The sequence below is a fragment of the Phyllobates terribilis genome, unplaced genomic scaffold, assembly GCF_046119375.1.
Source record: "Phyllobates terribilis strain yellow unplaced genomic scaffold, ASM4611937v1 Scaffold_10__3_contigs__length_209671492, whole genome shotgun sequence".
Taxonomy (NCBI): domain Eukaryota; kingdom Metazoa; phylum Chordata; class Amphibia; order Anura; family Dendrobatidae; genus Phyllobates; species Phyllobates terribilis.
Window position 1 is genome coordinate 134,165,352 of NW_027362770.1, and position 13,848 is coordinate 134,179,199.

A 13,848-nucleotide genomic window follows, 5' to 3' on the forward strand; every position below is an offset into this window, starting at 1 on the left:
TGTAATTTAACATGTTAAATACAAAATTTTATATAAAAAAGTATAATCCAATCATTGTATTATTTTGCACAAGTGAAGACACTTTCTTGTTTAGACATGCTTGTATACATTTGGTGGTGCAACCTTAAATAGTGTAAGTGTGCAACAAACCACACAAGAAGGTCTTGTCCTGGACTAGTCCAAGTTCTGGTTTATCTAGGTATGTTTGTTAGGACCCATATTGTGGCTGCCATGCTTAAATATAGATTGTACAAAGTTGATCAGTAGAGACAAGTTTCTGAAAACTCCACTTTATTCAAGGATTCAGTGTGGACACAACACATTTATTGTTCCTTTGATACAGATAAATCCCCAGAAAATACACAGCCAGGAGTATACCGAAAGCAGCTGCTCCTGCTTGTAGCCAAGCCACGAGAACGTCAGAAGAGCGACGACCTGTGAAGAAACATTATACAATGAGTATGAGACATGGCCTATACATGACGCAACTTGGTTTCATCGGAACCAACACTTCCTAAAGCCAAGGAGGACTCAAACACCAATAGATTAAGGCTAGAGTTTGTGTGGCAGTTTTAACGAAGGGTGCGCTGTGTGATTAAGATGGCAACTCAACTACCATGTGCTACAAATGTTGCATTTAGTCTGTTTATGCATAATGCATTTCAGATTCTTATGCAATAAATCCTAGCCGGTGTAAAGTCAAGTGTTGTCAGGATTATGGTAGACACTGCTTGGTGAATTGGGGCCTTTGGCACTATGAAACTAGGTTCCTTCATGAGGAACGTAGTCACAGGTGGACTACAGGGTGGTTGACACATGGTCTCTGCAGATTAGACAATGCCTAAACAATGTACACTTGTAACTTCTATTATAGTTATCCAGTACAATAGGTCCAACCTATGTTTAGACGTAGCACCTTACCTTCCTCCTCATGGAGCCACTTGTCCATTTCAGTTAGTTTAGTGTTAAACACAATTGGCCCATCAGAAGTCACTGTTGTAAGAGCATCATCGGACCCCCATGCGTCAGCCATTCTTTCTGCAAGACAAATATGTACATCAGCCCCACAAGATGTGCAGAAAACCAGACATTCCAGAAGATGAGGTGCCTCCACCACCACAAGGACAGTTGAGTGAAGCCCAATTTCCACCTACTTTGTCTTCTGGCACAATTGATGGAGCAGGACTCTGTGGCAGAAGGAACACACACTGAAGCACTGCAGTGGAAGAACACCTGTAGGACCACAGAGAAGTCACCAACTGAGATTTATCAAAGCTCATATGGTAAATTTGTTTGTATATACAGAGGAAAGGTATTTGACGAAACAGCTTCTAATCTTAATCAGCCAGACATCTAAGTTTAAGCCAAGAGAAACACTATTGTGCTTGTGTTGCCTTATGCATGCGCGTTTCTTTGGCTGGTCAAGAACATGGACTCCAGGTGAAACAATGTAAGCATAGTAACTAATTGCATATTGTACTAAAGCCAGCTAGATGTTGATTTAAAGAGTCCCCCTGCTATACCAACTATGTAAATTGATTAATTGCACAAACATTGAGACCCGAGCCCCGTGGAATAATACCTTCCATTTGGTGGTTCAATAAAGTATTTCCAGACTGTTTTGTCTGAGTAGCATTACACCCATGGGAGACCCCAGGTCTCCACGATTCTTCTGATAGTGTTCAGGGATGAGGTGGCCGACTGTTCTGCCAAATCCCAGCAATTTTGTTTTGAGCCCCTATGGATGCTTTACATGATTAAACATAATGAGCAAGTATCCTGTAGTATGTATATAACATGGGTAGTTCGTTAACCGTTTTGATTAAATTATATATCCACAATAGCCATCCCACCATGATTAGGTGAACCCCAATTGGGGCAGCATTTAAAAGGAACCATCAGCACAGAATGGCTGATGGTGGGGCCAAACATTTAATTACAACTTTCCACCTGCTTGTTTTGCCATTTACCCCTGCCCTTCTTCAGCTCCATGGAGACTGAAGGAAAACAAGCAGATGGGAAGGTGTATTTAAATTGAACTGGAGATTGTTTTGGTATTGTGAAGGGGAACCCTCCAACCCTACTGTCTACACCATCAGCAGCCATAGATGTGCAGTGCTTACAAGTCCAGTAGGAAAGCACTACACTGGAGCTGTAAGGAATTGCTGAAATCCAATGCCAGCTGTGCTTCCAAAGCCACCCCAGTGCATCAATGATGCTGGCCAGAAGTAACTCAAGTAGGAGCCAGCTAAGCCTTTGCCTGCTCAAAAAAGTTCTTTAGCTAGAAAAAGTGGTTTGAAACCAAGCATCATGGGATGCTTTAATACAAAAGAAAAGTGTATGGCAAAGGAAACTACAAGACACTTACCAGTCCAGAAAGAGCAGTTTGGGTGTTTGCATCCACAAAGGTGAACGCATTAACGATGAAGCGCTTGTAGTGTGTTGGGAAAGGCATGCCCTGTGAGGAGGCTACAGGAACCAGCTCTGTCAGATAGTTGTCCCCCTGAAAAGGGCAGCTGAGGAGGAAGTACACAATATGGAGTTACACCAGGGAAACCTTTACCAGGTAAAGGATTTTATCCACTGCTGTGCAACCCTCACCTGTTAGACAAGATCGGCCACTGCAGCCTGTTAGTAGGGACAGGAGAATTGGTGGCCCAACAATTGTTCAATACTAGAACCAGGCTTGGATCAGTCCTCTGCAGAATCCGAACTTCAGTGTGCACAGGATCTCTTAAGACACGCTCAATGGGATACTCTTGATCAGTGTAGTATGAAGTATACTGCTGGTCTGCAAGACATGTCATGGGTGATCACTTTTCCCATAAAGGAATCAGGTGATCCATCATAGGTCATGATGCCAAGACTCATGATTGTGAACCTTGGATCTGTAGACTTATTTAAAAACTGTGCCAAGCCTTGACCCAACTAGATAGCATTTTCTTCAGATTTGTGCACCACTACACTTACTCTGTAGTATTAATTATTCATGATATCATGGGACAGTTTTGATGGGTTTAAACAATTGTAGAAAAATGCTTACCTTTGGCTATTCTCATTTCCAAGACAAGAGGACCAGAGGTGGACACAGGTAGAGGCGGTGGGAGAGTCAAGACTTCAACTTGCAGAGGGACAACACCAGTATGAACATAGCTGCAGCGTACAGTCACCCTGTATTAGAGAGGAGCATCTTAGTAACAGCCTGTCAAATACATCTCATTAGTCTGGTGTTGTACTTTTACTACCTCATTGTACTGTCTCTAGTAATGGAGGCCATCTGCCAGGTGATTACACGGTTAGTTGCCACAAAAGTGCGTTCATATATCAAGGACTCAGCCACCTGCAAAACCAAAGTTATATAGGATATCAGCTGCAGGTATAGAGCAAAGCAGGCAACAGACTTGACTTTCTTGCAGACGGACACTAATCAAATTAAGCATTTCTCACCCGTTTTGCACCTCCACAGGACAGGGGTAACTGGAACCCAATGAATGATGCAGTTGCTGCGACTCTCATCTCTGGGCAGGAGGTTGAGTCCACACCCGTAACATAAACAGAGCCCAAAATTAAGGATGGCACCGTCAGGTCTTTGGATATAGCAACCACCATCTTGTTTTCAGGGGTGCAATAAGCAGTCACTGCATAGAGAAGCATCACAGGTCATCCAAGAATTTTAGCAATACCTGGATAAATGGCACCTACGCAAGTAATGTGCAAGATTTGAAGTTTAGTACTACCATTTTTGGCCATAATCCTGTTTTGAGACCCAAGGCCAGTTAACTAGTCAGCAAGTTCATAAGACTGAAGGATCCCAAAGGAGCATCTGAGAATACCATCAATAGTCATCTCTACTGGTGGCCCAAAAATTGTACATCTTCTCCCAACAACCAGTTTAGGACCCCATACATATTAGTGTTGGTTGAAACCATTGATAGTTTAGGGAAGAGGGCCCTTAACATGAAAGATGGATAACACCTGACAATTTAAGCAACACTGCAGTCCCACGCAAGATACATCAAATATCACAACATGACCATCATGACAAAGTCAGCTTTGCCATCGGGACCAGTAGATGCAGCATTATAACTACATGCAGTTCAACTTACGCTTTTTTCCATAGTAGCAGCGCAGCCGATCATACTGAGAGAAGCAGCATCCGAGTCCTTCACAAAGATCTCTAGATATAGAGTCATTGGCACATGGCAGACGGTCGACTGGCTGAACTGAAGCGCAGTCACTTGGGCTTGGAGCATCCATAGCTATGGGGGAAGAGAAGGTCAGAAGAGTTTTTTGATCACTGAAATGATCAAACTTTAGAAGAACCCAGCCTTAAACTTAGTGTTTTCTCCTTTGAAGAGCAGTGAGATTTAGTGAAGACCAAGTCCTGCCTTTAATAGGTGCAGATGGAGCATACTGACTGTCCGCATCATTATAGTCAATGGCACCCCCAAAATCCCATTCTGCAAGGGTTCAAGTGTTAAGCCTTGACAAAGCCACCAACTGTTAAAGGAAATGTTAGCGAGTCCAGCCTAACAGTCTCACGTTTGACACCAAGTTTTTGTACAGGAGGATATGCTTGACCAAGTCAGATTTGACATGGAAATACTGTAAGTTAAGGTAGGCCACAACTTTGGTTAATTTTTTTATTCTGGTGCATAAGATTAAAGAAAGCCAAGGTGGGGACATCTTGCCTACATGCACTTGCCAATCAAGGTGTACAAAATGCCAGTCTTAAAGAGTTTACCCCAAGTTGGTACAGTACTTTACCAAAGCCTAATGGAGTTACACAAGAGGTTGAGTGGACATTGGAATTATCGTTTCCTTGCCAAGATGATTTCTTATGAGGCATGGTGGCTATTAGGAGGCAGACCCTCAAGGAGGTGCATTGAATTGTTTGGCCACACCAAGGCAATACCAAGCATTTGTGCTTGAACAGTCAGTGTTCTGACAAACTCTAAGGAAAGTCACAGGATTCAAGTCATAGGCATTTACCTAGGGGAATGGGGCATATCAGATCCTTCTTGTGATACTGGAATCTTCCGTTCTGGAGAACTTCTCCTAGAGTGATAGTCACCACATAGTTGCCATTCTGCAATAAAAATTATATAAATTTGGTTCACAATTCAAGAGGTAGCCAGATACTTCAAGGGTCTAGCCCACAAGATACAAGCTTCATGTCCCAATTATACAGAAATAACTGCACAAGTTCAGTGACGATAGACTTCTAATACATCAAATCTCTTCTCCTGGTTGGATAAGCAACATCGGTTGCTGCTCATAGAAGTCTATGGAGGAGCTAGAGGAAAATGTTTCACTGCAGTCAGTATCCATTCATGATTCTGCAGGCTCTGCAACGTTCTAAATTCCTTTACAACTCACCTCCTCTCGCACATAACAGCCATGAAACGTAAACCCGACCACCATTGAGCCATCAGATTTCTGTCTAAGCCAGGTGCCACAAGTGGAGTCGTTACGGAGATAATGAGACGTTCCATTCTGGTCTATAATAAGTGTGATTGATATAGCACATTAATGGCATTCCAACATAAAGGGTCAACATATTTACTTCAAGTGTTGTCCTCAGCACCTCCATTGATTATGGCCAACAGGACAGCATATCTTCACTTGTAGTTCAGCCCAGGTCCTACTGAGGTGAGCAGAAGTTAAGAAGTTCTTGGCAGCCATTATGAAGCTGCCATGTCATATAGCCAGATATCAAGGAGAACAGACAATTAGGAGAGTTTGTTTTGGAAGCCCATCAGATATCAAGCCAAACCCATTAAAGTACCTCCTTTCCCAACAAGACCCTTACACACCGAGCTGCTTTACAGGGAACGAGTCACCTTCAGAAACTGTCTGCAGATAGTGTTCAATGCTATTGTGCAGCCAGATTACCAAAGCAGCAGCAACAGGAAGAAAGTGGAAGTTTTATTCTCCCTGTAGCTGCTGATTTTCAGGCATAGGGTCAGTTACCGCTCAATATACAGTGAGCACGCTGCAGCCACACCACATTGCTCTGTGGTGCCAGGGAGAGATTACAACCATGCTTACTGCTCATTGCAGGGAGATGTCAGTCACTGCATGTTGTATAGCAGCTACAGAGAGAATCCAACCTCTTCACCCATGGCAGATTTTCCATTTTTTCCCCCTCGAGAAATAAACTTACTCACTCCCCTCCCGCATCAAAAGTAGTGGTATGAGTTTTTTTTTGAAGGAAGAACTGTACTTTTGAAAGATACCATGTAGGTACAGGGTAGTATGGTGGCTCAGTGGTTGGCACTGCTGCGCTGAGGTCCTGGGTTCAAATCCCACCAAGGACAACATCTGCAAGGAGTTTGTATGTTCTCCCCATGTTTGTGTGGGTTTCCTCTGGGTACTCTGGTTTCCTCCCACACGCCAAAGAGATACAGATAGGAAATATAGATTGTGAGCCCCAATGGGGACAGTGATAATGTATGTAAAGCACTGCAGAATATGTTAGTGCTATATAAAAATAAAGATTAGTTACTGGCAAACAGAAAAATAAATAGTCAAGTTCTCTTTTTAATACCACTTGCATATATAACTTTTTTTTGTAAAACTCTGCTTTGGTCACCATTTTCCAAGACGAGGCTGTGTGGTGGCTTATTTTTTGGGCCCCGAGTTAGTTTTTAACTATAACATTTTGGGGTAGATCTGGCGTTTTGATCACCTTTTATTGTAATGTTGTAGCAGCCACAAGGGAAAAAAAAACAAAACAAAAACAATTTAAGTTTGTTTTTTGCTACGCCATTCACCAAATCAGATGTTATATTTTGATAAATTGTATGTTTCTGAATACAGCAATGCCAAATGTGTATTTATTATTTTATATGGGGCCATTTAAACTTGTTTGATTAATTGTATTAATAGTCCCCTTAGGGGGACTTCAAGCTGTGGTCATCCAATTTCATACACATAGCAAAAATCATGGTCTGTTATGAATGCTGGCCATGGGCTGGCTTTCACACAGGATTGTATTGACAGGCATAGGGGTCTTCAGCAGACACCTAGCTGTCATTGCACATGATGGCCGATTAAACCAGCCATCATGTGCCAAGAAAGATGCAGGCTCAGTGACATCAACATACATAATGAAGGGGGAGGGGGGTTTACAGAGTTACAAGCAACCTGTCATTTAAAAATTAAAGATAAATGACACAATTATTACGGGGTCCCTTTAACTTGATTCTTCCTAGCAGGTTAACCCTATATCTGCAGGCAGGAGATTAGCAATATAGCCACTAGGATGCCAATGTGATTTTTTTGCTGTGCATTAACACCTTACTAAAAAACCAACCCTTATCTGACATGTGTCACTGTAGAAATAACTGGAATGCCTCAACATATCCCATTGATTTAGTTTTTTTTGTGATGCATACTTTAAAAAGGTAAATTTAGGTCAATGTTTTGCATTTATTTATAAAAATGTCAAACTATGAATGATTATTAATCCAGATAGTCAGACCACACAAAAACCATTAACATTTCCCTCGTATTGGCTTTACATCACCATTTCTAAACTGTTTTAATTTTGTTTAAAAAAAAAAAAATGTAATAGTAATTTCTCATTTTTACAAAATGTATTTTTATAGGGACTTGTTCAGTTTTGAAGTGACTTTGGGGGGGGCGCCCATACATTGGAAACCAGCGAAAAGTGACACCATTTTAAAAACTGCACCCCTCAACATTCAAAATTGCCTTCAGGAATTAAAGACCTAAATTTTGATAACTTGAACAGGCCGCTATAGTCAGCAGATGGTGGTATTTGGCCATGGCAAACAGGACACCACAAACAAGATCTCAGGGTGCCAGCGAGATTAACCCCTTTATGAATGTGCTGTAATAGTGCGACACGTCATACCCCCCCCCCCCCCCCCATTTGGTGCAGGCTCTGGCGCTGAGCCTGCACATGTCAGCTGATATGAGCCCCAACAGCAGCAGCAACTGCGATCCACCCACAGCTGCATTTAACTTACGCTTCCGGATAAGGGCTTAAAGAGGAAGACCCCCACACTGTTAACCATTTAGATCCTGCAGCCACAGACATGTTATTCGAGCACCCACGCTCGTCACTAGTCTCAGTCACATTATGGGCATTACAGCCGCACTATGCAGTTTATGGGATTCATTTTAGGGGTGGCCCCCTTGAGTTTACCCATTACAAGCCACTGTTCTCTGCATTTAGTAGACCTGCAATCCCTGCCCCAGAAGGAGAAGACCACAGCTACACTGGAGTATTCAGTTTTTTTGGTTTTACTCAATACTCCCATTGACTTTAAACACAATATTGTTAGAATCTGCTTCAAAGTCTATGTAAAAATCCCCTTTGTATTCATTTCTTCCAGAGACTCCCAAAGAAGCCATATACAGAGCAGACTACAAAGTGAAAGCTGCACTGTGATTGGTCACTACCATCAGCCCAGCTTCCTACAAACCCCCATGACTTCTATGGGCAACTTTCCCACACAACATATTTGGGCCTTCATGTCCCATTATACAGGGTGGTCCAAAAGTAGGTGGACAGAAAGTGTAATAAGGTTATGAAGGGGGAGATTTGTCAAGCATGTTGTAAAGTGAAACTGGCTCAGTTGCCCTAAGCAATCAGATTCCACTTTTCATTCCTCACAGACTCTTTGGAAAATGAAAGGTGGAATCTGATTGGTTGCTAAGGACAGCTGAGCCAGTTTCACAGATCTAGTTTTCACAGATAGATCTCCCCCTAATCCATTTTCTTTTCAGATAATACATAATGGCAAATAATTTAAATACAGATTAAAGAAAATGTACTTTTTGTCCACCCTGTATATAGCACTTACCAATCACAGCCAAGGCAAATACTGCATCCCCCAGCAAGGAAGGGAGAGAAAACTCCATAGCATCAGAGCCACACTGAAGATGAGAAGGGTCATCCCAATAATCCTGTACTGCACACACTGGTGACCCCAAACGAGAGGCCCAAAGGGCAACTGCAAGCCCAAACCACACTCTGCACAAGCCCATCATCTCAGCAGCTGCCTGTATGTCCAGCCACCACAGACCAGAGCTTTATACAATGTGTCTAACCCAGAGCAGCTCTGATAGGACCAGAGATAAAGTGGCATCAGGTGCAGGGCGGACCCCCAATCTTCAGCAGCTTAAACCCTTCATAGTTGACATAGTTTATTGTTTTCCACTTTTTAAAAAGGTTTGTCAAAACATGTCATCATTATATCAGAGGGTTCTTTACAGTTAGAGCAGTGAAACTACGGAATCTCCCATCCCAAGAGGCATGGGATTTAGCTTTTTCCAACATGGCGGTCTCCGTATGGTTGAAACGTGGCTGTGATAACACAGGAGATGGGCATAAATGCGCAGATTTCACATGCACTGTGTAAAAATGTATTTTTAGGTTGGGGGTGGCTATGATGACACAAGTCACTGGCCTTTTTTCGGTTAGTGTGCTGTCCGTGTGGCCAAAGGATGACATAGGTGGTCCGTGTGAAAACAATCGCAGCATGTAAATACAGGCAGCCCCTGGACCCGTCCGATATGAGTGCACCGGGCCAGTGACGTCCGCAATTTGTGACTTTTAAAACAGTTTTAATTTTTGCAAGTATTAAAATGTGGCAGCCAATTTCTACCCCTCTCCCCATAGGATTTTAATAAAATCACACTTGATATTATGCGATCATAATTTCTGATTTTTTCCTTCAAAATAGAAGGAACCAGCTCTAGAGAACATATGTGATAAGCCATTATAAAGCCCGCGCCTAATATTTCATATTAGGGCTCATTTACAGGTCAGTTTTTCTTATACCAGTTTTATACGTTGTACTCGTACCTGACGGTCTATGGAACAGTTCACATGACAGATCCTCGGATCGAGTGATCCGAGCAAAATCATGGAGACATGTCCAATATTCATCTGAGTGTCCAAAATCGGCAATGCAAGTCTAGCTATGTTCACACGTTCAGTATTTGGTCAGTATTTCACGTCAGTATTTGTAAGTCAAAACCAGGAGTGGGTGATAAATACAGAAGTGGTGACGTGTTTCTATTATACTTTTCCTCTGATTGTTCCACTCCTGATTTTGACAAATACTGATGTAAAATACTGAACATGTGAACGTGGCCTTAGATCCCTCCTGGTTTTGGCATACAAAGTGCAGGTGCAGACCTGACGGAGTTCTCCGTCTGATTATGCTAATCACACTATCATCAGAGTTTGACCAGAGTGGAAACCATTTTTCTCAAATGTGGAGAATTAAAAAAAAAAAAACGTTTCTCCATCTTCTACATTCAGTCAGTCTGTGAAAATCAGACTGCACTCAGATGTCATCCGAGTGCAGTTCGATTTTTTTTTCCACGGACCCATAGACATGAATGGGCGAGTGCCATTTGATTCTCAGAGGCAAATTGTGCATGGTGTAACTTTTTTCCTCGGACCACTCGGCCCGAAGAAAACACTAGACATGTGCACGGCCTCATTGAATAACATTGGTCCGAGTGTGATCCGATTGTTTGGATGGATCGCACTCAGACAGAAACTACGGTCGTCTGCACGAGCGCAAACGCTGATGCAGAATCCTGACCAAGTACTGTCGTGTGAATAAGCCTTTTGGCCAATGTTCACAGGTAGTGTAAATGCAGTGTTTTTTCCTCCTGCTTTTTATCTGCAGGTGTCCACGCCAAAATATGTAATAACAATCTGCTCTGATTTTTGGTGCCTTTTCCCCTTTGTTTGATGCATTTTTTAGCAGCATTTTTCATGCATTTTTTTTTACTACAGAAAAGCTTTAAGGTTATGTGCACACAGTGCATTTTTTTGTGTGTTTTTCAGCGCGGAAATGGGCAAAAAACACATTGCATACCTTATCCCTATGACATTTTGCAAGTTCTTTGCACATGATCAGGAATTTTCCTGAGCGAATTTCACGTGCGGAAAAAACCACAGCATGTCCATTCTTTGTGCGTTTCCGCGTGCGTTTTTGCCTATACAATGCATTGGAAAATACACATGGCAAATCTGCAGGCAAAATGCACAAAAAACGTATCAAAAACGCTGCAAATTTCATGCGTTTTTGCTCCCAAGCGGTGCAGAAACACTGCAGAAATTTCTGCAAGCAATTCCTGAACGTGGGCACATAACCTAATTCTGCTCTTAAAAACGCAACTGCTTTTCTAATTTGTGTTTTTCTGTTTCCCCCCAGAAGCCTTTATTAATAAGAAAAAATGTAATAATTGAATTAATAAAAATGCACCAAAAAACACCCGGTTTCACAGTGTCTTTAGACACCACATCCACTTTGCTTGACAAATTTTCTGCATAAAAATCTCAATGAAAAAAAAAAAGTTTTCACGCTATGTATGAACAAGGAATAAAATCTGCAGCCGACAGAGGTAAAACGGAGCCCATATAATTTTGTAGCCACTGGCTACTGTATATATAATTTACAATTTGGCAGCAAATATAAATCCTTTGTGTTATTCCTCCATCAGTTACAGAGGTTGACAGATTGAAGGAAAAAAAACTCACTTCATTGAGTCCCTGGAGTGGATGTTCCTCCATATAGTGATGGTTTGCAACAGAAGAACCTCCCGTCTCCCTGTGTCATTGACGTGATGAAGGGGGTTGGCCGACGGGCTGAATTAGCTAAGCCAGCCCCCTTCTTAATCAGGGCTGACATAGATACAGTTAAGAGTCCTGGTTTAAAGTGGTTGTCCACAACTTTTACATTGATGGTCTATCCTTAGGATAGGTCATCAATGTCTGATCGGCCGGGGTCCCCCACCAATCAGCTGTTATTGGTGTCGGCAAACGGCGGTCGCAAGTACGGAGCTGGCCGTCTACATAAAAATGCCTTAAAATATTCTCTCTCTCTCATTATTCTGGCATTTGGCAAAATTAAAAATTATGTTAATCCTAACTGACCTAAAACGGGAAAAGGTTTATTCTGATTTCATGTCAGATATTGAGAAAAACATGGATATGTGTCTTTTTATATAGTGTAAACTTCTGGTTTCAACTGTACATATATTTCTCTCGATATACCTCTGTTTATTATATATATGTATTACAACTGAGTCGGTCGGGGTAGGGGTACTCGGATACCGGGATGGATGGGTTACTTCTGTGGGGATCACGGTTGGTCGGTTCCCGGTTCCGTGCCCTGGACCGTCAGTAAAGGGATGGGGGTCAGGATGATGGGAGTATTGTGTCCTGACTCCTCCTGTGGTAACTGGTAAAGTCGGTTACCAGCGCTGTGTATGGTTGCTGAGGTGATCGGCATACAGCTTGTACGAACGCTATAGGCTGTAATGTCAAAGTAGGCACACACACACACACACACACACACACACACACACACACACACACACACACACACACACACACACACACACACACACACACACACACACACACACACACACACACACACACACACACATTAAGTCTTTGTTTCAGTACCTTTCTTTTACTGATGTCCGGTAACAGGTCCAGTTCAGGAGGGTGACCAGGTTTCCGGTGCAGGTAGAGATATTCACTCTGGAGATTTGTGAGGCCTCCTCTAACACTGTGTGCGTTGTTTGGGATCAGTCCTGCCTTAAGCTGAGCCTGCCACCTTCACTTTCTTTGGGGTCCTTCTCCACAACTGACAATGAGGACCTTTCCTTGGGGCTACCAATTCTCTTTCTGGGCCCCTGGTCCTATGCTTGGTCAAGTTTGGCAACTCTTTCCCCTTCTTCTTCAGGGGGAGTAGATCCTCCTGATCTGTCCGGGTTTTCTATGCTATTCCTGAATTAATAGCAATCTCGGACTCCGGTGTCCGGGTGAGCTAAAGGGATAATTTATCTCTTTCTTTCTCCTTCTAGCCTCCGTCCCTCTCTCTAGGGCGCTTCACAACACAGACCTGTTTCCTAGTTCAGGGCTTAACTGGTCCTCAGCCAACAGCTCTCTGTGTCTCTCCTCCTTCACCCGTCTCTAGACTAACTGCCGCTTTGCTGTCTCCCTGGAAACTGACTCCTCCCCTCAGACCTGGGGTGGAAGGTGTTGTGTGTGCCCAAGTGTACATCTCTCCCTGCACCTATGGATCCTGTGGTAATCCCCCGCAGGGGTGCCACACATCCTATACATAATATGGGGTATAATATATATACAGTATATACAGTATACATATACACACATCTATGTCATATATATAAAGTAATGACGTCAGACGCAGGCTTGACACAAAAATGTGCAGTCATTCTATGGGACTGTAGATTGCGGAATTGTGACAGCGTATAGTGTGCACACTGTCAGGATTCCCCAGAGCAAACAGGCGTTCATGTGATGGCATGTATGTGATTTACATACTTACGGTCACGTGCCGACTAGACGTGCTCAACCTCTCTCAATGGAAGTGCATTGAGAGAAACCAGACACATTTAGTCAGCATGAGACTGCAAGTATGTAAATCACATAGTGTGTATATACATATGTAAAGTGTCATGGGTGTGTCAGAAGAGACAGACAGTCGCCCTTCAGTTGGTTACAAGAGATCTCTACGTTTGGCATTATGTTACGCACGCGCCCGGACTGACTGGCGTGAGCGTGATTAGTGATCCCACTGTACCATGAACCGAGGAGTGCCTGGAGGGGCGTAACTAAGTATCTACCTGATCCGACCAAGGTCGCATGGCGGCTAACGACTCCGTGAACCAAGGAGGAACCGAGCAGAGGGACCAGGTGCTACTCCAGGTCAGACCCCGGTCACAGCTGTTGACCCACACCGGGGAATGCAGGAACAGGCAGGCTAGACTGGCATACAGACAGGTGGGCACTGGCAGGCACAGCTGATATGCAAA

At 43.1% G+C, this 13,848-nt stretch overlaps 1 protein-coding gene across 2 annotated transcripts; it reads right to left on the reverse strand.

The window, feature by feature from the left end:
• Positions 1-274: 274 nt before the first annotated feature.
• Positions 275-13,018, reverse strand: LOC141164491 (zona pellucida sperm-binding protein 4-like). Of its 2 annotated transcripts, XM_073649820.1 has the most exons (12): positions 12,470-13,018; positions 5,380-5,501; positions 4,993-5,089; positions 4,107-4,259; positions 3,448-3,638; positions 3,246-3,340; positions 3,044-3,171; positions 2,602-2,791; positions 2,369-2,516; positions 1,155-1,233; positions 922-1,038; positions 275-435 (listed from the first exon to the last, which is right to left on the reverse strand). In XM_073649820.1, exons 2-12 carry the CDS (start codon positions 5,422-5,424, stop codon positions 296-298), a joined length of 1,383 nt encoding a protein of 460 aa, XP_073505921.1. In that variant the 5' UTR covers positions 5,425-5,501; positions 12,470-13,018; the 3' UTR covers positions 275-295. The 2 variants fall into 2 exon arrangements, with proteins under 2 accessions (XP_073505921.1, XP_073505922.1); XM_073649821.1 differs by lacking the exon at positions 5,380-5,501.
• Between the last annotated feature and the right edge of the window lie 830 nt (positions 13,019-13,848).